This window comes from Cydia amplana, chromosome 21, assembly GCF_948474715.1.
Source record: "Cydia amplana chromosome 21, ilCydAmpl1.1, whole genome shotgun sequence".
Lineage (NCBI taxonomy): Eukaryota > Metazoa > Arthropoda > Insecta > Lepidoptera > Tortricidae > Cydia > Cydia amplana.
In genome coordinates this window covers 6,277,931-6,301,340 of record NC_086089.1, presented here as the reverse complement: position 1 = coordinate 6,301,340, position 23,410 = coordinate 6,277,931, and the positions used below count along the sequence as shown (strand labels likewise).

The following is a 23,410-nucleotide window of genomic DNA, read 5'->3' as shown; positions in this document are numbered from 1 at the left end:
GCTGTATGACTTGGTCTGCGGCTTGGGCATGGGTTTCTGTCGCCGACGACAGTCGTCGAGCGCTAGCGGCGCGCTGCAGTGGTGCCTAAATAGTTGGAGCGGTCGCTGTATGGGCGGCTACCGCTTGGTCTCCAGCGTGGGCATCGGTTTTCGTGCCGATGGTTGCTCAAATAGCGCTGCCCGAGTAGTTGGGTAGCTCTATGACTCGCTACAGCTTGGTCTCCGGCTTAGGTATGGGTTTCCGTCGCCGGCGATGGTCGTCGAGCGCTAGCGGCGCGCAGTATGGTTGTCGCGCTGAACAGTTTGAACGGCGGTCGCTGTCGTTATCGCCGCTGTCTACGTCACCTGCGGATGACAAGATATCGTGTATCTTAGGTCAGAGATCGCCAAACCACGGGTGTGGTTATAATCATAATCAAAATATAATTAGGGCTCTTCTAATGTCTTGGTTCATAGCGTCTGAAAATGGAGGATAGGCTTTCCATGCTACGTGAGTTAAATCGTAAAATAATGTAGGACAGGGGTAGGACATAGGGTAGTTTTTATCCCAGAAATCACCATTTAAGGGGGTGAGAAGGGGGGGGTGGAAATTTGTATAGGAAATCGATAAAAAGCAGAATGGGTAAAAATAAGCTGCCCAAATTACTAACTCCACGCAGACGAGGTCGCGGGCAAAAGCTAGTACTGTATAGCTTGAGCATGACACGACAATCACTACATAGTATAAAACAAAGTAGCTTCCCGCTGTCTGTCTGTCCCTATGTATGCTTAGATCTTTAAAACTACGCAACGGATTTTGATGCGATTTTTTTTAAATAGAGTGATTCAAGAGGAAGGTTTATGTTTATGTATAAGTTGTTAACCCGTGCGAAGCTGGGGCGGGTCGCTAGTTTAGAAATAAAGGGTAAGGTTTATTGCACCAACTTTTTCGGTATTTTTCTAACACAGCAACATGATATGTATATATTTAGGATATGCTTACCGTCGCTACTGTTGTTGCTGGGCGCGTGGTCGCGGAGCCTCGGCCGCCGCCGCCAGTAGCGGAACTCGCGAGGTAGCGTGTATGAACGCGGCAGGGAGATCTGCATACAACATTAAACCTTAACACATTCAGTGTCGCAATATTCTGCCGCCATAGTGCAGGACTAGCCTATAGTAAACCATAGAGTAACTTACATAGCTGGTCAAGCAGATCTTGTCAGTAGAAAAAGGCGGCAAATTTGAAAATGTAGGCGCGAAGGCATATCGTCCCATAGAAAATTCGAATATCGCGCCTTTTTCTACTGACAAGATTTGCTTGACCATCTATACACAGTTTTTGACAAGTTTTCACAGATAATAAAATATGACATTGATGCATCAAGGCGGTTTGTTTACAGAGGGCCTACCGGGAAACGCGAAAATCGAAATTTCATAATCTGCCTTTATCGATCGAATAAGCAAGAGTGATAAAGGTTAGTAGTAAACTCTTTATTGTACAAAAATACATATTAAAAAATAACATAAAATTAGTAAGAAGTACAAAGGTGAACCCTTTGAGGGATTTGTTCCATTTAATCTTTGAGTAACGAAACGACTTTGTTAGATAACGAAATTTCGATTATCTTGTTCCGGTTGTGGTAGTGGCGCCCCCTACGCAGAGTTTCGCGTAATATTCCCTATTAGCATGAATCTAGTATTCGCTAGATGCACGACTGATGCTGCCCTCATTTTGGCGGACTTTCTACGTTAAATCTTATGGAGTAAAATTAGTTCAAGCGGCTGCCGCTAGTACTAATGGCGGCCATTCCATAAGATTACCTGTGTTTGTGACGATCAGCGCCACTTCCCCCTCCACCGACTTCGCACCTTGCCAATATAACTGGATCAGACATGAGGGGTGGGGGGAAATGACCGAACGGGATAGTCTTATGTTTTCAGTGGGAGTAGCAGCCAAAGGGCAATTTTTTATTCCCCACCGTAAATTTAGTATGTATTATGGTGGGCAATAAATAAATTCGACCAATCATAGTGTCGCATTGCCTATGATGTAATTATTTTTGAAAAGATGTGTCCCGCCGAGTTTGTTGCCGGTCCCGTATTGGGATACCCTCCTCCAATTGAGGGGGGATTTAAATCTTCTCGGGGCAGAGGTGTAGGGTTGGAGCCGGTCTACCTAGCTTTATTTGACGTTCATAAGCGCATTGTAATTATGCCTACTTGAATAAACTATCTTTTATCTTATCTTTTATGTTTTGTCCCTCACGGAGGCACGCATAGTGACGCATATACCACTTCTATAGGATCCTACCTTTTATGCCTATTGTTCAACTGACCTGGCTGTCGATATCAGAGGGCGCTCGCGGGGTGTCCCTGGCGGCGGACTCGTCGCCGCTACTCGCCGCCACCAGACCCTCTTCCTTCTTTCTGTTCCTGTACGGCAAAGGACGATTAGCCTCAAAACATTCAGTGACAGCATTCAGGGTGCTTAACCGTGAAAATGGGTTATTCCCACTAGTTACCACCAAGTTGTTGCCAGTGGTAACTACTGGGAATTTTTTTCCCACCTTTTACCACTGGTAACTACTGGGAAAAATTATTCCCAGTAGTTACCACCAAAATTTTGTTAGGGTTAAATACTAATAAAAACAGTACAAAAAGAAAAAAAAATATAGAGTGATTTAATAAATCATTATTAAGTCGATTAGTGTTTTAGTAAACTGCCTTAAAAGTGACGAAAAAATATTGAAACAGTTTAACCGGTACTAGTACAAAAACTATAATATATGCAAGGATAAATTTAATAATCCATTTAGATTATTTTTAAGTGATTTTATTCGGTAATTCAAAATCACTCTATATTTATACTATACTATTTTATACTGTTTTTATTAGTATTTAAGTGTAACAAAATTTTTAGTGGTAACTACTGGGAATAATTTTTCCCAGTAGTTACCAGTGGTAAATGGTGGGAAAAAAATTCCCAGTAGTTACCACTGGTAACAACTTGGTGGTAACTAGTGGGAATAACCCTGAAAAACAGTCTTCAAAAATCTTGTAAAAAACACTCACGGATAAGGCGCGCCCCAATGGCAACACACTTGTCGATTACACCCCTCTAGATAGTGCGGTGCGAGCAGTATCTCCGGCGTCCGACACCGCTGCATCTTCCGTCTCCCTTCCTCCTTCTTCACGTACGGAAACCGGTCGCAGTTCTGCCCGTAACACTCGTATCTCGCGTCTATGCTTTGGTTAAGCAAATTTGACACGTACTCATCCTTATTATAAGGTTGATTTTCAAACCCGGAATACTCGGGCGCGTCGCTGTATATGTTATTAGGTATCCTAGATTTATCTAAAGACACTTCGTAATTGCTTTCCGTGATGTAATTCCTAGGGCTATTATTTATAGTTCTAGGGCTAGCCCGGTTAGTTTCGTAGCTTCTATTCTCTGATAGAGCTAGATAATTAGGTGAATGGATGGGTCTAGAAATGTTAGGGTTTTCGTAGATGTCGTATCGTCTATGGATTTTGAGGTCGTTTAGGTCCGTGTTGTTGTTTTGGAAGGGTTGGTTGTAGTTTTTGATTTCTGTGTAAGTTGGGTATATGTTGCAGGTGTGCGGGACGGGGTAGTTTTGGTACGAGTGTGTCATTTCTATGCTGGGCCATGCTGGTTCGGCGTGTGTTTTGGCCCTGGGTATGGGTTGTCTCTGTAGGCTGCTGTATATTTCCTCGGCGGCCACGGGGGTGGTTTTGGCTAGTTTTCCCTGTTTGATCTCTTCCTCTATGACTCGGAGTTCGGCGAGTTGTTTTTGTTTCTTCTCCTGTAGTTTCTGTTGGATGTTGACGCGGGAACCTACGCTGGAGCCTTCGTTTTCTGAAGAACCTCCCTGTAAATAACGTAAGTACTCATATTTTGTGACACCAAAGTGTTGGGATATTAAACTAAGTACCTAGGGATAGTTTGGCTTTTCAGTGACTTGGAATTGTATACCTTCGGTTTGAAGCCCTTAATTTGGCAGAGTACGTCGGCTCATATATATTTAACCTTTGACTCTCTTCTCACTAGGAAAATTTCCTGTGATGATATAGAAAAAAAAACTCAAAATAAATTATTGTTATTAATTTTAATTTAGATATTATATATATTTGGCAGGAGCCAGTCATAAACACAGCTAATAATAACTACATACCAGGGATGTTGCGGATGCCGATTTTTTGACATCCGCGGATGCGGATTTTTAAAGGCTCACATCCGCGGATGCGGATGCGGATGTCAAGATAGGGACATAAAAAACGTCAAATATTACATTTTAGTAATTTTTATTTCAAAAAACCGGCCAAGTGCGAGTCGGACTCGCGTTCCAAGGGTTCCGTACAATAAGTCCCACTCACGCTTGACTGCTAATTTCTAATAGGTTTTTTTGGCTAATTACTAAATTACCTAGCAGTCTAGCACTTCCGCCGATGCTAAGACGTTCCTGTACCGAACTGTTCCACATCCGCATCCGCATTAAATCCGCATCGATTTTATGCGGATGCGGATGTTGAAAATAACGCGGAAGTTCCGCGGTTGCGGATGCGGATGTTCGCAACATCCCTGCTACATACACTTATGTGTGTGAAGCTAACATCGAGTGTACCCTGATCCAGTGCACGGAAAGTCGTCTGTTAAGCTTGTTAGGAGATTGTTGCGGCTGTCCCTCAGCGCAATAATAATACAAGCAGTTCTAATAATTTTGTCGCTGGCTTTCGAGTCTACTATCACGACGATTTCATCAAAAACATCATAGAAGGGAAAGTTGAAGCAAATAGGAAGGGAAGACCAAGGAAAGGCGAAAGCGTACATGAATCAAATAAAGGAAATAGTTATTTGTACAACAAGAGATCAAAGTTTGATATTTCTCAGAGTGCTTATTTTGAGTCCCGTGCAAGCGAAAGATTCTATAATAGATTCACGAGCGTAGCGAGTGAATCTAATTTAGAATCTTGAGCGTAGTAAGAGACTCAAAAGCGCACGAGATGTAAATAACTTTGATCTCGTGTAGTTCACAAAACTTTTCACCTCAGCAGTGAGAACATATTAGAGAACCCGAAAAATGTATTCCTTCTTCATCACTTACCTCTATTCACTCATGTTTTCTTAACATATACCAACAATTAAATTTTCACCTCAGCATCTCGAACAAGGGTACTTTGCTATTTAAAAACAGTGAGCAAAATCGCATTTTGCTCATTTTGTCTCACTCAGTGAGCAAAATGCGATTTTGCTCACTGTTTTTAAGTAGCAAAGTACCCTTGTTCGAGCTGCTGAGGTGAAAAACTTATTGGCGTGTCGTATCAGGCTGTCAAAGAGAAGGCAGAAGACCGCCAAATAAAAATTGTTCCACCGACAAGTCTTACTCTTAAATATATGATGATGATGATGACAGAGTCACAGACTAAACAAACACAGTGTCACGAAATGTTTTTTATGGCTGGGTAAGCCGCGGGAGTGGCAGTTTTATGTGTGTTCCACACTATCCTCCCCGTGCGCATGCGCGTGTGACTCACGTGGTGGTTGTGCGGTAGGGGGCGCCTCCAGAAGGCGGCGGTTGGCGCGGCGGGGGCGGGCGGCGCGGGGGCGGCGGGGGGCGGGACGAAAGATGTCGGCTTCTTCTTCTTGCGTAATGCCGCGCTAAAAAACAAGCGTTGTCAATGTTGTCATTCCCTGGACGTATTTTTCTCTTAAGCTTTGGATTCCTCCGAAAACGGTGCCGTCATATTACGGCCGCTATATAGCGTTGACTGACGTCACTAGAACGTTGTCTATGTAAACAAGATGGCGCGGTTTCCTAGACGGCGTTACGTTACGTTGATTGTCAACGTAACGTAAGATGACGGCCGTCATGACCTTGTCGATAGTTTCGTGAACGTTTTATTAGATAGCGGTGACGCCATTTTGAATAAATGACACGAGATTTGAATAAATGATTCCGTACTACGATTATTTCCCCCTTCTGATGATATTTCATCCTCCAAGTAAATTATAGATGATCAAGCAAATCTTGTCAGTGGGAAAAGGCGCGAAATTCAAATTTTCTATGGGACGTTATCCCATCGCGCCTACATTTTTCAAATTTGCCGCTTTGACCTTGGTGGATGACGGTGTGTTATGACGCCGTGGTACTTTCCACATGTCGCCACCGTAAAGACGGCCGTCTTTTGCTGCCGCTATATGACGGCCGTCATATATCGGCACCGTTTTCGGAGGAATCCAAAGCTTTAGGTCCTGTTTTTCAGTTTTCATCGTCTCTCAAACGTCTCCTCCGTTTGAGGCAGGAATCATAAGTTAGAATGGCAGCAGATTTCGATATTTTTTTTTTATAGAATTTAAAATTGAAGCTTGCTGCAATAGTTAAGTTATTTATACTTTAATTGAAATAAAGAAATAAATAGACATTCTTCTACAGATTGATGAAGTAAGCTAAAGGAGGCTTGTGTATAACTATTCAATAGTACCTGCTATTAACTGGATTTGTAAAGCGACAGTTGAACACACCCGGAATAACAGGATTGTCCGCATTGTTAGCCTGTTTCCCTAGAAAACAAAACAAACAATACTTATGTAAAAGTCTAAAAAAATGACATGAAAAGCTATATTTTAAGGAAATGCGATCTATTTTCTTCTGCATGATTACTGCAAATAATAGTACATTACTGCCGAGAATACTACATTAGAGGCCGTGAAGTAAGGGATTGCAGGACGAGATTGCGGTAGACGGCCGAGTCCGACGAGTCGGACGAGACCGGATAAAGCGAGTCATGCAATCCCTGTTCCGGCCAAGGATTGTATAGTGCTTTTCTCAAACAAAGTAAGAAAATAAAAATGTAAATTTTTTAAACTTGACATTTGAAAAAGCTATTCGAGCACCATGTTTAAACGCTTATAAATATAGTACTAATATTTCCTTTGTCAGTCTAATCTTAGTGAGCAAATTTTAAAAGTTAGAGCAGGGAACAATAATGTACGTTTCATACTAACTCCCTACATTACCTACTTCTTGGCCTAGGTCAAGAAGTAATGTAAGGAGCCATAAATAAGCAAATTCATGTCTTCATTTCGTGACATTAACGCATACATTTTGGAGTATGTTTGAGAAAACAAAGTTTAATTTATTGAAAAATCATTATATTACTAGTGCACATATTACTAATGTTTAATTATTACCATTTTTGTTATGTGACGATGCATTTGTACTATTCGTGCCCTGTTGATTTTCTCCTAACATGTAACCCAATCTTCGCACGTGGAAATATCTGGAACATCGAGAGGTTTAGTTATGCGTTAAGATATGTTCATAACATAATGTTTGATATGTGACGTATGCTTATCAGTTCCAGGGGAACTAAAAGGTTAACTGGAAGAAATCCCTTAAAGGGATAAGGTCGCCTTTGTACTGCCTATCCTGTGCCATATATTCGTGTTCTGTGTTTTGTACAATAAAATGCATACTACATCATAACGTTGACATAACATAATTTGCTGAATAGAAACAACATTTTATTTTTCACCACACCAGCTCGCTTCAGAAATTGATAAGAAAGTTGCATTTTATTCACATGTGAGGCAAAGTAATCTGATGCAAATTTAGAGGTTGCTCATATTGGCTGATAGAATTGACTTTTAAATGATAAATATTTATATAACGTTCATTTGGATTTGATTTAGTTTGAGGAACTAATACTCGTAAATTTTGCAGTACATAATGTACTATTAGTGTAACAGACCTGTAGTAGAGCAACATGCAGGCCAGGCCAGACATATAAGCGGCGGCGGAAAACCCCACCACAGACATATTCGCCCGCGGCGCGGCCCACCACCACGCTACCAGCAGCAGAGCGTTCTCTACCAACATCACGATGTAAAACGCTACCTACAACAATAGGGATGATGACACATGTTGAATTTTATAACAAAATCTAGTAAAATAGATAGCAAACGAGCAATTTATCACAATAATGTGGATATTAAAATAAAATATTGAAAAATTACAAAAATACAGGACATGAAAGTTTCAAAATTTAAGTTTTTTTTAACTTCCAAAAACGATAAAAGTAAGGGTACCATTCGATTCCTTACATTTCATCCAAAAAAATATTGTATGGCAACTATATACATAAACGCAATATTTCACCGACAAAAACGCAATTTTCTTGTTTTGTCCATACTACAAGATGGGCGATGACGTCACGGCCTCTGGCCGTTTTGTATAGGGCGTTTCGCGAGTGAAGTGCGACTGTCGGACTTTGACTACAATTTCTGACTTTTGTGTTACTTTAATGCAATGGGTCCCATATAGACATTTGATCCTAAAAACAAACCCGATCGATTGATACCATAAATGAAAATTAGTCGTGTAGCCTATAGTACATTTATTGTAGAAGTGTATCATATAATATTTAAAAAAAATGAAATTATGTGAATAAATTTCGCGTTAGACCCGTCTATAAATGTGAGTTAAGAAGTGTATCATATTAGTACATTACAAGTGCGAAAAATAGGAAATTCGAAACCAGTGGCGAAAAAATCGATAAGAGATGCGAATTATCTATTCGCACATGTATCGTATAACGTTTTACAGTACATATGGCCCTTTAAATTTTTGACATAGTTGCGTAATGTGCTAATTATCGCACTAGTGCGGTAAAGTAGCTCCATATGTACTGTAAATGCATTAATAGTAGTAGTGCGAGGTGTACAATGGTTATGTACATTTCTTATGCCACTATGGCATTCATATATGGGGCATATACGTATTTCTGACGTTCACAATATCACTACATATAGTTCGTTTTTTTTAGCATTAGAAAGAACTTGCAAGAAGGTAAACGATCTTGACATGTCTTTTAATTGAAAAACGCTTTTTAAAAATCAAAAACTATTACTTATGAAAGCAGAAGAATATAAATGATCGTATTAGATTCATAATTGTTACATATTTGCCGTAACTTATTTTTAAAATGTGTTTTTCAATTAAAAGACACAAAGATTGTTTACCTTATCTCTAATGCAAAAAAAAACGAAGTATAGTATAAAACTTCCCGCTGTCTGTCCTGTATGCTTAGATCTTTAAAACTACGCAACGGATTTTGACGGAGTGATTCAAGAGGAAGGTTTATGTGTAACTTGTTAACCCGTGCGAAGCCGGGGCGGGTCGCTAGTGTAAAATAACTTACCATCTTTTGCTTATGCCTATGCTCCTGCAGATTGACATAAGCTAGCACATAGACGGCGGCTATTAGCGCGGCTAGTAACGCTTTCCGGCCGCGACCGACGCGCTCGCCGTCGAACACGTTCTTGGGCGAGATGAGCCACAGGAACATTGAGACCCAGTGGAGACCTGAAGCGGGTAAATAGGTTTACTGTTAGCAGTAGAGATGCCACGAATATTCGGCAACTATTCGGTATTCGGCCACCTTGCCGAATACCGAATCTGTTGCACCTATCTTAAAAGAAAAAATACACAAAAAATACCAAAAATTAGGTATATTTAATATTTAAAATGTATTACTGGAAAGTTGTTAAATATGAAGACCCTTTTTTGATCATTTGTTGATTATGAAATATTTTATTTTTATCATGGGTCTGATTTGACTGACTCTAACTAAGTACCTACATTCATTAATTCTGTTTTAAAAAAATATATATATGTTAGCAAACGTTGTGTTTCGTTGGCGAACAGTTTTCATAATAATTGTGACTCACAATGTTCGCATCTCATGCCGAATATTCGGCGCTTCGGCTGACAGAGCACACACACACACACACACACACACACACACACACACACACACACACTGACACACACGCTGACACACACGCTGACACACAGCTGATACGTGATGATAGGTGTTAGCAGGTCTTACCTATAACTAAGAAGACCCAGTATTCGTAGACTAGAGCGTACGCGGTGAGCGCGCATATACGCGCGGAGATAGTCCCCAACCGCCAAAGGAACTGGACAAACAAGACAAACACACATCACACGTGTGTGGGTAGCACATCGTAACTGGTGAATTTCCAATGTAACACTTTTAACTCTCGCGTTTTGTACACATATTTAATTACACAAACGGGTCTACCGCGATATAATTTAATTGTTTTTACCTTTAATTCCGACGTTTCAGCTGAGTTGCACCAGCTGCGGTCACGGAAAGACTGACGTCCCAACAAATGTCAACGGAGATATTAATAAAACACCACTAAACTACCCGAAATTATTTATAAAAATGTTCGGGGTAGACAAAGAAATTATATCGCGGTAGACCCGTTTGTGTAATTAAATTTCCAATATGACTTGGAACTCCGGTAGCCGTCTAAGAAGTGTAACGCTCTTAGGGTAGATGTCGCTAAGGTCCCCTAGACCTTTATGTTGGAAAAATTCGCTGTCTATAGATGAGGTCTTGGTGGCTCAGTTGGCAGAGCGCTGGAGTAGCGATCCAGAGGCCGTGAGTTCAAGTCTCACCCAAGACAGTAATTTTTACTTACTAGACTTAATAGCATCGTACGCAGATGTTTCTGCTTGTTAAAAATAATCAAGACAAACACATTCGTTATTAGACTCTGACCATGCTAACTTTGCACAAACTTGGCCATAAGAATGCATACATATCCCAGCTCCATACTTGACGTAGCACTAGGCATGAGAAATTAGCGTGGCCCGACTCTAAATTTTACAGAAACTATGAGGGAAATAATCTACGAGTTGGCAGTAGAATTGAGGTAAGTAAATTATTACACAATTTACACAAACAGCTACATTGAGTATCAATTGAAAAAAAGGCGAGTGAATGTGATTTCAGTGCAAGATATGTGTTAAGCTACCCTGATGATTATAATAATTAATATAATTATACATATTTTGCGTTTTAAAGTCGGAGATGACAGTTGTCACCGTACCCAATCTTTATGAAAAATTATATAGACCAGAGTGGAAGATTAATGTAATTAAATTACATGTAATTTTTTTGAAAAGATGTGTCCCGCCGAGTTTGTTGCCGGTCCCGTATTGGGATACCCTCCTCTAATTGACGGGGGATTTAAATCTTCTCAGGGCAGAGGTGTAGGGTTGGAGCCGGTGTAACTTTATGTGACGTTCATAAGCGCATTGTAATTATGCCTACTTGAATAAAATATCTTTTATCTTTATCTTTATGAGAGGACTCGAAGCAAGTGAGACAGAAAGCAAGAATAACGAGTGAAGGAGAAAAAAGATATAGCCATACCTGAACTATAACACCGAGCCAGGTAAGGACCAGGCGGTGCACGTTTCGCAGACGCACGTTTTTGCTGAAGCTGGCCAGCGCCCAGCACACGGAGAAGAGAGAGAGGGACGCCGATATCACGTTCAGCTCTGCGAATGCTGCGTTGCCAGCTATAAAAAAGAAAAAAAAAAATTAACGTCATCCACATAACCCCCAGCAACATAAACTGTCTCTTTTACCCCACGGTAAAAGAGACAGTTTATGTTGCTGGGGGACTAAAGAAACAGTATGAGGATTCCCTACAAGTGCTTTTACCCCACCTAACCAACAAATAGACAAAAAAAAATTTAAATAATATAAAAAAAAATAGACAATAAACAAGATAAAGCGCTTGTTGGTTTCCATCAAAACAATAATGAATATTATATTTCACTACAACGTTGCATAATGAAAATTATAGTTTGTTATTTCAGTTCAGTTGAAAATGTCATAGAGGATCCAACATTAAAAAAGTATGATTATTCAAAGGTAGACGACTAAAAATATGACGGTAATGGGGTTGGCCGAAGTATTTACCAGGTGGCGCCATCATAGCTTGCCCTGTCAATCCCTAGAATTGTGTCAAATTTTGGTTTTTAAATGCCTGGATTTTTTAATGCCCTTTAAGCCAAATCTCATAGAAAAAGGGGCACGCTATGATGGCGCCATCTATGCCTTTGACAGTTGCCAACCCCATTAACTTGCGTCGTAACTCAAAAACGATTAAACTACCCCATTACCCGGTGAGATCCCCGGGGAGTCGAGCGGCTCAGGCTCGGGCTCCTCTCGCAGCAGCACGTGCAGCTGCAGCAGCAGCATGGGCGCCGCCTCGCAGAACGCGTGCACCAGCCGCAGCATGCCTGCAAAAACGATTAAACCACCCCATTACCCGGTGAGATCCCCGGAGAGTCGAGCGGCTCGGGCTCGGGCTCCTCTCGCAGCAGCACGTGCAGCTGCAGCAGCAGCATGGGGGCCGCCTCGCAGAACGCGTGCACCAGCCGCAGCATGCCTGCAAAAACGATTAAACCACCCCATTACCCGGTGAGATCCCCGGAGAGTCGAGCGGCTCGGGCTCGGGCTCCTCTCGCAGCAGCACGTGCAGCTGCAGCAGCAGCATGGGCGCCGCCTCGCAGAACGCGTGCACCAGCCGCAGCATGCCTGCAAAAACGATTAAACCACCCCATTACCCGGTGAGATCCCCGGAGAGTCGAGCGGCTCGGGCTCGGGCTCCTCTCGCAGCAGCACGTGCAGCTGCAGCAGCAGCATCGGGGCCGCCTCGCAGAACGCGTGCACCAGCCGCAGCATGCCTGCAAATAACGCACGTCATGTCATATATCAGTTTCATTTCTCCACTACCTAAAGGCCTGTGCACACCAAGGCTGCGTGTGGCGTTGTAGTATATAGATCCTTATGAGAGACGGCACACCGCTTGCGTGACGTGTGCGTGTGCGGCTCCAACATCCAACAGTGCACGTCACGCACACGCAGCCGGTGTGCACAGGCCTTTAAGGTTGTCTGGAAGAGATCGCTCTTTAGCGATAAGGCCGCCTGTTGTTTACCTCTGTCTTCATTTATTATTTGTGTTTCCATGTACATTTATTTTGAGGTTGTGCAATAAAGAGGATTTGTATTGTATTGTAATGTCTAAGATAACTCGGCACCCACTTGGCGCTTTGACATCCTCTAAGGGCCTGCTGCGAATCTTAATCGTTCGTTAGTCTGTTCGCAACAGCGACAGGGAGACGAAGGGACGACCGAATGTTTGCGGTTGATTGTAGACACCTATATTATATGTCTTGCATAAGGCCCCTGATACGCTCTCGCGGCGTAAAGTCACAGGCTTTATGCCATAGAGTCGGGTGAAAATGTGCTCCGCTCATCCCAGTTAGCCTCATGGTCTTTTGGGAGAATCCTGACATGTAGGTCGCGCATCGCACGCCACTGGTTTGGACGCCTACGGCGATAACATACCTATCCTCCTAAGGCCCAAGGTCCTACCTATAGTCATCTATAGTACCTATTCAGTTCGATGTAATTTAACCATGTTCAATTGGAACAGATTCGCTTTTGCTTTGTTTCGTTCAATTTACAAACAACGCAAAATCAGCTCCATTTCCTACAGTTCAGATTCAAATTTCAGTGGCATATTTTGGATGATTCGTTTGTATGGCTGACCCTTGGGAGGCTATAACCACAGACAATATTAAAGAGGTTAGAATGGCTATCGCGCGCAGTTAGTATTGGAACCGGTGTCGCCGCTCGTTCCTCTCCACATTTACTAACACTCGCGCAACGGTAGTAAAAACTAGCTAGCGCCTTGTGTGCGTGGTGAATGGATACGCCTCCTTTAGACAGATTTGACGTCTGGCTTCTTAATCTGAACGTTATTGTGGCGCAAAAAGGCATGTTTACTTCATTTTCGGTTAGCGCGGGCGAGTAGCATGCGAGCGTTTGCTCAAAACCCCGCGGCGAGACGTACCCTTCTCGCATCGCCATTCTAACCTTGTTCCTTGTTCTGTGGCTATAACGCAGAACCACTTACACAGATCCCGCACTTGATGTTTGACGCGCGGCGTGCTTGTGTCGACGGGGGCGAGGAGGCGCGCGTACCGCCACAGCACGCCCAGCTGCAGGCAGTGCAGCGCCGCCACCGCCCACGGGCGCTGCGTGCGCCCGTCCGCGCCGCACACGGACAGGTACCAGCGGAGTGATAGGACCTGGCAAAAAACATTATTAGGGCTCATTTAAACGGTGCGAGAACTCGCATGCGATTTTAGTTACATTGCGGACCATTGAGGTTACAACTATTCAGCTGGCCGATCAAATAACGCAATGTATTGCATCGCATGCGAGTTCTCGAACCGTCTAAATGAGCCCTCTAGCAAGTCTAGCAGACCAATTTTGTCAGTAGAAAAGTTCAAAATTTAAAAAATTTAACGCCGTTTTCTACTGACCAAATTGGTTTGTCAAACTATATTTTAAACTAGTGGAGTGTAGAATCCGTCTAAGCTCTCTGCACCGACGTTGAATTAATAGAATGTAAAAAATAATAAGTAGTCTGGCAAACCAATTTATAAGGGAAAATATAAGTGTGTTGAAATACCTAGTAGACGCGAATAGTTGATACTATCATAATTATATAAATTTTGAATTTAGCTCCTTTTTGACGCTTATGGTGGCACCGCCACACTTTATTGCTGCCAAGTGCGTGCAGTGTTATAGCGGTAACACACTACCGCACCGAACCGCGACCCTGGTGCGGTGAGGTAGTGTGTTACGGCTTTTAGCTTAGGATAGACAACTCCAGTTACGGGTTAACGTGTCCGTCTCTTTATCAAGGGTTTTTTGTACACTCACCTGCGTTATAAGAAGCGATGTGACGACAATAGAAATGGCGGCCGCGAACGTGGCCTTATAGCCGCGTTCGAGCAGCGCGTAGCTCATCACAACATCGAACACGACGTCGCAGAAGTAGCCGGCCAGCGAGATCACGTTGAACAGCACGTCGCAGAGGGGCAGGAACTCCGCCATTTCGTAACATTTCTCTTGATTGGCTAGCTGTGAAATAAATGCTGTTTTAATTTTTGTTTGTTAACAAACGTGAATGGAGAATGCGTAGAACGGAACGTTTCGTTTGTGCGTTTTGTTATCGCTGCCAGGAAAGCGTAAAATCAATACCATGATTTTTCAAATGTAGTAGTAAAAAGGAAAATTAATTAATGGGAATAAATGCACAATACAAAATCAGAATAAATCATTATACCTTAATAAAAAACACATTAAATTTCTCTCAAAAGGCCGACGTTCAAAAACTAAACGACACTAAAACCATCGAACGAAACGCAAACCAAACGTTGACGTTTTTATTTTCGACGTTACGTTGACAAGAAATTAGGTTAACTTTGGTTGTGAAATTGGGCTCACTGTTTACTATTTTTCGACTGTTTGTTGTATTAAACAATGTCTAATTACCCTGATTTTGGTAAAATCGGTAAAGACCCATCGAGGGCGGCGTGTAAAAAGTGTGGTTATGCTGGCCACTTAACTTTTCAGTGTAGAAACTTTATTAAAGTAAGTATTTGTTATTTAAGCTTAATTTTCTAGTATTACTATCGTTTGCAGTCATATTAGGTGGGACATGGTCATATTTATAAGTCTATTTATTCTTTAATGATCTCTTTTTGGTGCCTTAGTAACATATACACATTAAAAGTATTCAGAACATTGTCTAGATGATTCTATGCGGTATTTATAAACCAATAAAGTCAAGTATAGTAACAACATAAAGATTTTATTGAAAAGCATTAGGAGCATTCTCCAGAAATGTCTACATATGTTGTATTTGTAAAACAATCAAGAAGAAAAACTGCCAAGTTTTATCATCAACTTTATTTATTTTGCATGACTAATGCAAAGGTCAGAAGGAATTGATTTTAGCAGACTATGTAACTACTGAGCTGATTTTGAAGAATGAGTAATTGTCAATAACATTCCATTAAGCCCCACTAACTCGGGGTTAAGAGGTTAAACCAGTAACCCATTGTCAAATTGTACTGGTAACCTGGTTTAACCTGTTCACCCCGAGTTAGTGGGATGGTACAAATGGCGTTTAGAGAGCTTTGACACATTCATAGCAACCCTTCAACTTTTCTATACAAAAATTAAAGAACCTATGTTTCACTGGAACCAAACATAATCAACACGCTTGCTGCGGTATTAGTATAACGTATAACTCGTAACTAAGCCTAAATTTTATTGGTGCAATAGGCCCATTAGACAAACCAGTGCTGTTCAATCAATCATTCACTCTGATAAACAAATATACATGCTAAATACCCTTTTTTATTTAACACATTCATTGTCACCCAGCCAAACAAGACATTCGCGCCAGGCCACAAAAATTTCGTCATAATATAAGGTAGTACCACTACCACAGAATAAATAATAGTACTAAGTACAGAAGACTCACTCTCTAACAAAAAGCGTCTGTTACGATCAGCACAGATATGGCCGCTAGGTGGCCACAGCGCCACGCGCGGCTTATTGCTTTCCCCAAAATTAGGGCGGAACAGATTTACTTTTAGCTACCTGTAGCAAAGCGACGAAATCGCGGTGTGAGCCACGCCTGCCCACTACCACGATCCCGACTATCGGGTCGTCCGGCTTGGGAACGAAATCATAAAATACCTGATAGTCGGGTTTTCGACACTGAATGTGTTAAATAGTAGAAAATTGAAAACCATTATTTGATTAACAGGTAGACCCAAACAAAGAGATAGTCCTAGACGTAAGCAGCACAAGCAGTGACAGCGAGCAGGACTACGCCACTCCGCTGCAGAGCCTTCGCGAGTCAGAGTTACGTAAGAAACTGGAGGAGAAGCTAAAGAGGACTCGGGAGAAAAAGAGCAAGAAGAGTAAAAAGAAGAGATCTAGGTAAGTATTTAACCCAGTGGTGGGCAAACTTTCTTTATGGGGGGCCAGAAATTTTAGTAAATTTAAGTGGAGGGCCAGAATTGTAGCCAATCTTTATTTTGATTTGTGATAATCGTTGGCCAATGCCATATATTAATTATTTCGTTCCTATAGATAGAGAAAAATACAGATGGGATTAAAGATTTATTTTTTAATAACTTTCATTATTTATTTTAGATCATCAAGTTCATCAACATCAAGTAGCTCATCATCATCATCATCAGATTCAGAGAGCAGTGACTCGGAAGAAGAAAAGAGGAAAAAGAAAAAAAAGAAATCCAAAAAGAGCAAAACTAAGAAGTCTCACAAAGAAAAGAAAAAGAGTAGGAAATGATATTACTTTTTAATGTGTAGTATAATAAAATTATGACCAATGAAAACAGGTACGGTGTTTGGGTGATTCCGAATGCTTAGGAATGTTGAGTAATTCCAAAAAAGGATTCTGACGATGGAATTATTGGTGTATTTTAGACTTACCTGGTATTCTTAAGTATTTGGAATTACCCGGAATACCCTTAGTATTTTGTGTATGAATTGCACAAATTGATCTGTTCTGTTTTCTATAATGTATGAGGTGACCTCTTTAGTCCATTGAAAACTAATTAACAAGAATATTTCTGTGGCTAGTGTAGCTCTAGTAAAAAAAGATACCTATGTTCAGATGTAGTGCATAATCCCTTTTTTTGTCTCATTACAAGTTTTAAGGGACTTTGTACCCCTTCTTACTAGTGTCACAGATTTGTATTTAGTTCATTGTAATTAAAGGCTGAATATATTTTGTATATTATGATATAAAGTATATTGATAAGTATAAGTATATTTTAAGTATATTGATAATTGTAATTGTGTTATAATAAAATAAAATGTATTTAAGTAAAACATATGTTTACTTTAAAAAAGTTAGGGAGGTCTCCTAGGATCATTTTGGCGTAGCGGTATGTGATCTGGTAGCTGCCCTAAGTGACCATTTAAAAAATCCACGTGTATAACTAATTTAGGCATAATTAGTTAGGTAACATAGATATTGATGTGAAAATACGTGAACCTCCATGTGTAAGACACTGATTTCAGATGTACATATGTCAAATGCATTCACAAATCCATTCTTAGACCGACTTGTGCTTCCTTATGTGTGCAAACCATAGATATATATATGAATATAAGGAGATCAGACATGCTGGCTGATTTGTATTGGGTTAGCCCGTCGCAAGTTCTTTACATAGACAAACATAGAGCATGCTCATTGAGCTGACAACTGTGACGCGGCCACCGGCGGCTTGTACTCTGTAGTATTCTATGCTCTGACTGAGCTGCAAACCTTCACACAAATTTGAAGTTTTACGACAATTCATAATCACAAAATGTCAGTGGACCCTTCTAAAATGTTACACCATTAACCACCGTCGTGAACGCTACTCGCACTGTTAGTGCTTGAGAAAGGAGACCTAGGCTCTCCGAAACATGTCGCGCTAGTGACTTAAAACAAGTGAGTCTAAACCGTTAAATTATTCAATGTTACACCATAAAATTTGCAAGATCAAAAAGTGGCTACGCAAAACATAGGTCACCCCAAGTTGGCTGCTATCTTGTGTATTGACATGTATGTTGCATATGTTGGCTATTCTATGTTAAATGGGCAATATTTATAACCAGGTTCTCCAAATTGCCTAAAACATAGAAATTTACAATATTCCTTAAAATTGACAATCTATTTGTAAAATGTTAAACGTAAAATTACTGAGGCTAAGCCGGTTAAACTAGGTACATATGTACTAACATTATGCACCCTACCCGGGTGTCATGTACTGACTACATTCTACTAACATCTTCTGTAATGCACATGACTTTTAATGTTAAATAAATGAAATGATATACTGAGAAAATGGGGACTAGACCAACTAGTGTATGTTTTACGAATAGGGGAAAGTGGACAACCACACTATGTTTGTATAGAGAAGCAGTCATAAACTATCCTCATAAGAAGGCCTTTGGTTAGGTGAGTTGGGACAATACAGTCAGCTTTTTCAATAGCTTTTCAAAAGGCATTTTGACTTATCTATAACTAGTGAAATTTAGTAGGTGAAGCATGTATCTTATTTTTTGTATGACTGAGACAGTTGAAACTCTTTTCGTGGTTGTAAACAAGGCACCACGACTATGTATGCTTAAAAACGTATAAAGTGGGCTATGGGAAAAATTAAACGTGTTTACAAATAACTACTTACAAACGAAAATAGAAAGTTGTGCTACTTTCAGAAATTATCTACACGTTTTCTTTACAAAAATGTTGTTTTATTAATACCAGATCAATATCTAAACAAAATAAGGTAAAAAAACTAAATCTAATTTAAAACAACACGGAGTACTTACCTTGGTAAAACTAAATTCCTTTGGCAGCTTAGGATCATGTTATTCACAAGGAAGGTTTTTTGTAAACTGTGGGGCAAAACATAAACACTTCTCATGCATTGTATTATAATTTAATTATAGTTTTTGTTCACATCCCACGATCACTATGCACATTCCGCTAAAAGCTTAGCTAAGTATTTTGGTTAATTATTCTAAAAACTTTCAGTCAAGTTCACGTCAAAAGTTCATACATAGTGGCGCCATCTAGTTTGCGGTATGCGTACTATCTGTGAAAGCTCGATTCATAGTTATAGGTGCGTTCAAAACGGACGTGTTCATTTTAAATCCATTTAAATTTTATATTGTTGTTTGAGTTGTTCATTAAAATTCTTTTGTGTTAAATAATGTCTTATTACAAAGTTTTGATCTGTTAACTGCGCATTGCTTGGATATCCATTCGGAAGCTTCAATCGGGTACTGAAAAAAAAGAATTTTTTATACCAATAAGTATACCAATACAATACCTACTTCTTACAAAATGCCTGTGATGTGATCCAACCTTATAAATCTTATTATTGTGTTGTTGGAAAGTAGGTATTTTAAGAATTTTCTTTTATTGTATTAGAGTCACGCTTTAATTTAGATTTTCACCTTCAACTGAGATATTAAAATGGCTGAACGTACCCCGGACAATGCCTTGTGCAAGCGTCGAGTTGCCTGAGAAAGTCGGGCAGGGCAAATTCCAGGGAGACCTTCTCCGCGGCTAGAATCCTAATCAGGTGGATCGGGTCGATGCTCAGGGCCGAAATATTGCAGATTTTTCCCTGTGAAGATTATGTTAGACATTTCATTATGTGAGAACTGGTGAGAAGCGGTTAAGAATAGTTGTAGTTAAGTAGGTAGGTACCATTGTTTTACGAGGAACGCATTGAACTATGTACCTACTGACGTCAAGAAGGATAAAGTTACCTGTAAGAATTGAGATCCTTACGGTACATACATTTGAAAATAATTAGGGGTCCCAAAAAATCGCTGAGGGTGCTGATGTGATGCCGTGCGGTCTCCAAGGCGGTGACCATCAGGCTCTTGGTGGTGAACCCAGATCGGCCCAGCGCCGGTTCAAGCTCGGTGGGAGTTGGTACTCTTTGTATACCTACCTGCATGAGGGTGCTGATGTGATGCCGTGCGGTCTCCAAGGCGGTGACCAGGCTCTTGGTGGTGAGCCCAGATCGGCCCAGCGCCGGTTGAAGCTCGGTGAGAGTTGGTACTCTTTGTATACCTGCATAAGGGTGCTGATGTGATGCCGTGCGGTCTCCAAGGCGGTGACCAGGCTCTTGGTGGTGAGCCCAGATCGGCCCAGCGCCGGTCCAAGCTCGGTGGGAGTGGTACTCTTTGTATACCTACCTGCATGAAGGTGCTGATGTGATGCCGTGCGGTCTCCAAGGCGGTGACCAGGCTATTGGTCGTGAGCCCAGATCGGCCCAGCGCCGGTTGAAGCTCGGTGAGAGTTGGTACTCTTTGTATACCTGCATAAGGGTGCTGATGTGATGCCATGCGGTCTCCAAGGCGGTGACCAGGCTCTTGGTGGTGCGCCCAGATCGGCCTAGCGCCGGTCCAAGCTCGGTGGGAGTTGGTACTCTTTGTATACCTACTTGCATGAGGGTGCTGATGTGATGCCGTGCGGTCTCCAAGGCGGTGACCAGGCTCTTGGTGGTGAGCACGCTCAGGTCTCCGACCCAGCGCACACAACGCCGGTAGTGCATCAGCTCGGTGGGACCGCGGCAGAGCATCTTGCGCGACCAGGATGCTCGGGTTGCCTGTAACATTAGGTTTTGAACTTTTATTGCACAAAATACAACAATGTACAAATGGCTGACTTAATGCCAAAATGGCATTCTCTAGTTCCCCCTGGTAGAGAATGCCTTGACTGGTTGACGTAATCATAGGGCCAAACGTACCTTCAAATTTTTCTGACTACCTACCTACCTAGGTATCGTACGGAATCAAACGGAGCGTGCAGGTATGCGTCTTGATACATATATCTTCTGCCACGATTATATACGAAAACATCTATTGATGGTCAAACCAATTTGTCAGTAAATAGGAACAAAAATACTATAGGCATCCTTTTCTTTTGGGTGCTAGTACTAGTGTAAGACAAAGATAGTATGATTCTCTCTGTCTATGTTTGAAATGAGACAGTCCTTTGACAAGAGCGCGAGGACAAATCTATAGGTGCAATTGGGGGACACAATGGAAGTCTTTGACGGATAAAAAACCTGGATAATTACATATGTACCTAAACCTGGATATTTCGGTGAACCAGCTCTGCTACTATTTTGCTAAATTATTTTAGCACTTTACCTCTTTAACATCCTTAAGGAAATACATAGCCTTAGCATGGAAGCCACGGTACATGGCTAAGAGATGGTTCCGTATATGTAGAACTAAGTCTCTTTGTGTAGGCACTTCGTAGGGCCCAATATTAGCTGGGGTCTCTTCTTCAGGGCATGAGAAGGGAATGGGCGGAATTGTGTAGGATGGTAGTGTGACGCTCTGAAAGGAAAATACTGCGGATTACAGCTCGCGCACCATACTCGAGACTCGAGTCAATTTATTAGAAAAAAATCAAACATTGAACATTTTTGGCAATTAGAGACAAACTTAACTGGTTTTCACTCATAAAACAGATCTACTGAAGTAGCAATTTATAGTAGAAGAGCCGGCCGCAAAATTTCTAACCGACTTGATACCACGATGAAATGCCTCTGGTGGTATCAGATGGGTTAATTTAGGGGTCCCGATGGTCACCTTTGAGAGCGTCTGCACAAGCACTTCCGGCAAAAAAAAAATACTGGCAGACTTCGCTTTTCTGTGTCTACATGTAAATTTCTAACTGCTGCCATAACTATTATTTCGGTATCAGATGGTTAAATCAGCCCCCTTTTTTCGCACCAGATGTGGCCTTCTTTTTCGTACTTTCGACAAGTTCCGCCGTGGCAGACTAATCGAATTCGGACTTAGGACATAGAGAAATATAGTAAGACAAGAGTGCTCACTCCATACATCAGTTACACTATTAATTTCAGTGTCTACATCTAGCATCGAGTAGCGGAACTATCAGTAGGTACTGCTACTTAACAATAGATGTAGCAGTACTGATAGTTCCGCTACTCGATGCTAGATGCTAATAGTCTTTTTGGTACTAAAACTGATGTATGGAGTGAGCAATCTATGTATTTTTTTCTCTATGCTTAGGATCACTTTTATGGGAAACCATTGTGCATTTCATCGTGGTATCAAGTCGGTTAGAATTTTTGCGGCCGGCTCTTCAATTATTAATTTAAATAAATTAATTACCTCAGTAAACTCTGTTGTTTTGTTTGGAGTATTGTTAGTAAGGAGGGTTATGTTTTTATCTGTTGTTTCATTGTTAGGCATCATATTTGTATTTTCGGATGTGACTTTTGTAGTGTTGTTGTTATTTATGTGTTGGTCAGGGTCAGTATGGACGGATCTTTCACACTCGCCGTTCCCCGCACATGCCTGCAAAAACCATACTTAATGTTTACTTTAACAACATTTTGATCGCTGCGATTATATTACACAACTTTAGATAGGTTAACTCGTACAGTCTCGCTCTGTGATTGTTACGCCATTTAGGGTTCTAGCAAAATTGGACGTTCATAGCGTAAGTATAGAACAACCAATTTAGCTAGGACCCTAAATGGCGAAACAATCCAGTGTGGTGACTGTAACATAACGATTAAGAAGCTTTAAAAATCTTCCATAATTATTTCATTACCTACGAATGGAATGAATTTGTTTTTGTTGATTAGTTTTCTCATTCCATTCATCTTTGTTATACTCATGTTAAACATAAGCTTGTCTCTTTTTATTTCGGTGTACGGGAGCTCGTTATTAGCACGTGCACATTTTTCGCTTGCCTAGGCGCGACTAAAGGCAACTTGTACAATTTGTATAAGATAAGCGCTTTAATTTTGGAACGCCTATAAGTTATCTGCAGATTTGAGATAATTAGCTTCATTTAAGGTTCTTGGCATTTTCATAACTTACCGTAGCATTTTCGATTCCCTCAGCCTCTCTGCGAGCCATGGAGTCTTTGTCGACGGTATCAATTGGCATCTCCAGATCGATGTTGTCGTCGAACAGATCGAATATTTCGATTGATGTCACGCTCTCGCAGGAGCATAACTTGGCGAACAGTATTGCGAGATCTAGAGATAGAAATATAGTAAGGTCAATACGGATGAGTGTAGTTGGCTTTCTCGTTTGTGTTTATCCTCTAGCCGCCCATACGTCA

The 23,410-nt window shown here is 41.1% G+C and overlaps 3 protein-coding genes and 1 non-coding gene across 4 annotated transcripts; 2 read left to right on the top strand and 2 right to left on the bottom strand.

The window, feature by feature from the left end:
* Positions 1-175: 175 nt before the first annotated feature.
* On the bottom strand, positions 176-19,243 carry LOC134657859 (uncharacterized). Its single transcript, XM_063513438.1, has 15 exons — positions 19,108-19,243; positions 14,623-14,823; positions 13,808-13,982; positions 12,453-12,572; positions 11,248-11,384; positions 9,889-9,979; positions 9,199-9,362; positions 7,750-7,895; positions 7,190-7,278; positions 6,481-6,559; positions 5,533-5,656; positions 3,052-3,869; positions 2,316-2,412; positions 983-1,082; positions 176-345 (listed from the first exon to the last, which is right to left on the bottom strand). The coding sequence occupies exons 2-15, from the start codon at positions 14,794-14,796 to the stop codon at positions 209-211; spliced, it is 2,451 nt and encodes an 816-aa protein (XP_063369508.1). The 5' UTR covers positions 14,797-14,823; positions 19,108-19,243; the 3' UTR covers positions 176-208.
* Positions 10,423-10,495, top strand: Trnaa-agc (transfer RNA alanine (anticodon AGC)). The gene has a single exon. It is a non-coding gene; the product is annotated as a tRNA-Ala (tRNA).
* LOC134657992 (protein SREK1IP1-like) lies at positions 15,157-17,123 on the top strand. Its single transcript, XM_063513586.1, has 3 exons — positions 15,157-15,336; positions 16,523-16,698; positions 16,915-17,123. Exons 1-3 carry the CDS (start codon positions 15,226-15,228, stop codon positions 17,069-17,071), a joined length of 444 nt encoding a protein of 147 aa, XP_063369656.1. The 5' UTR covers positions 15,157-15,225; the 3' UTR covers positions 17,072-17,123.
* On the bottom strand, positions 19,191-21,992 carry LOC134658189 (uncharacterized). Its single transcript, XM_063513798.1, has 5 exons — positions 21,950-21,992; positions 21,451-21,656; positions 20,739-20,903; positions 19,771-19,910; positions 19,191-19,563 (listed from the first exon to the last, which is right to left on the bottom strand). The coding sequence occupies exons 1-5, from the start codon at positions 21,990-21,992 to the stop codon at positions 19,437-19,439; spliced, it is 681 nt and encodes a 226-aa protein (XP_063369868.1). The 3' UTR covers positions 19,191-19,436.
* Between the last annotated feature and the right edge of the window lie 1,418 nt (positions 21,993-23,410).

What these genes read in the sequence shown, in the direction of transcription:
- LOC134657859 (XM_063513438.1), bottom strand. Translation starts at nt 14,796, where the DNA reads ATGGCGGAGTTCCTGCCCCTCTGCGACGTGCTGTTCAACGTGATCTCG. An exon ending in ATAGGCATAAGCAAAAGATG is followed by an intron (nt 7,896 to 9,198) that starts GTAAGTTATTTT and finishes CTATTGTTGTAG; the next exon opens with GTAGCGTTTTACATCGTGAT. An exon ending in CCCTACCGCACAACCACCAC is followed by an intron (nt 3,870 to 5,532) that starts GTGAGTCACACG and finishes CGTTATTTACAG; the next exon opens with GGAGGTTCTTCAGAAAACGA.
- LOC134657992 (XM_063513586.1), top strand. Translation starts at nt 15,226, where the DNA reads ATGTCTAATTACCCTGATTTTGGTAAAATCGGTAAAGACCCATCGAGG. An exon ending in AGTGTAGAAACTTTATTAAA is followed by an intron (nt 15,337 to 16,522) that starts GTAAGTATTTGT and finishes TTTGATTAACAG; the next exon opens with GTAGACCCAAACAAAGAGAT. An exon ending in AGTAAAAAGAAGAGATCTAG is followed by an intron (nt 16,699 to 16,914) that starts GTAAGTATTTAA and finishes TATTTATTTTAG; the next exon opens with ATCATCAAGTTCATCAACAT.
- LOC134658189 (XM_063513798.1), bottom strand. Translation starts at nt 21,992, where the DNA reads ATGGCAGCAGTTAGAAATTTACATGTAGACACAGAAAAGCGAA. An exon ending in TGTAGACACAGAAAAGCGAA is followed by an intron (nt 21,657 to 21,949) that starts GTCTGCCAGTAT and finishes TGTAATCCGCAG; the next exon opens with TATTTTCCTTTCAGAGCGTC. An exon ending in ACATCAGCACCCTCATGCAA is followed by an intron (nt 19,911 to 20,738) that starts GTAGGTATACAA and finishes TAATCTTCACAG; the next exon opens with GGAAAAATCTGCAATATTTC.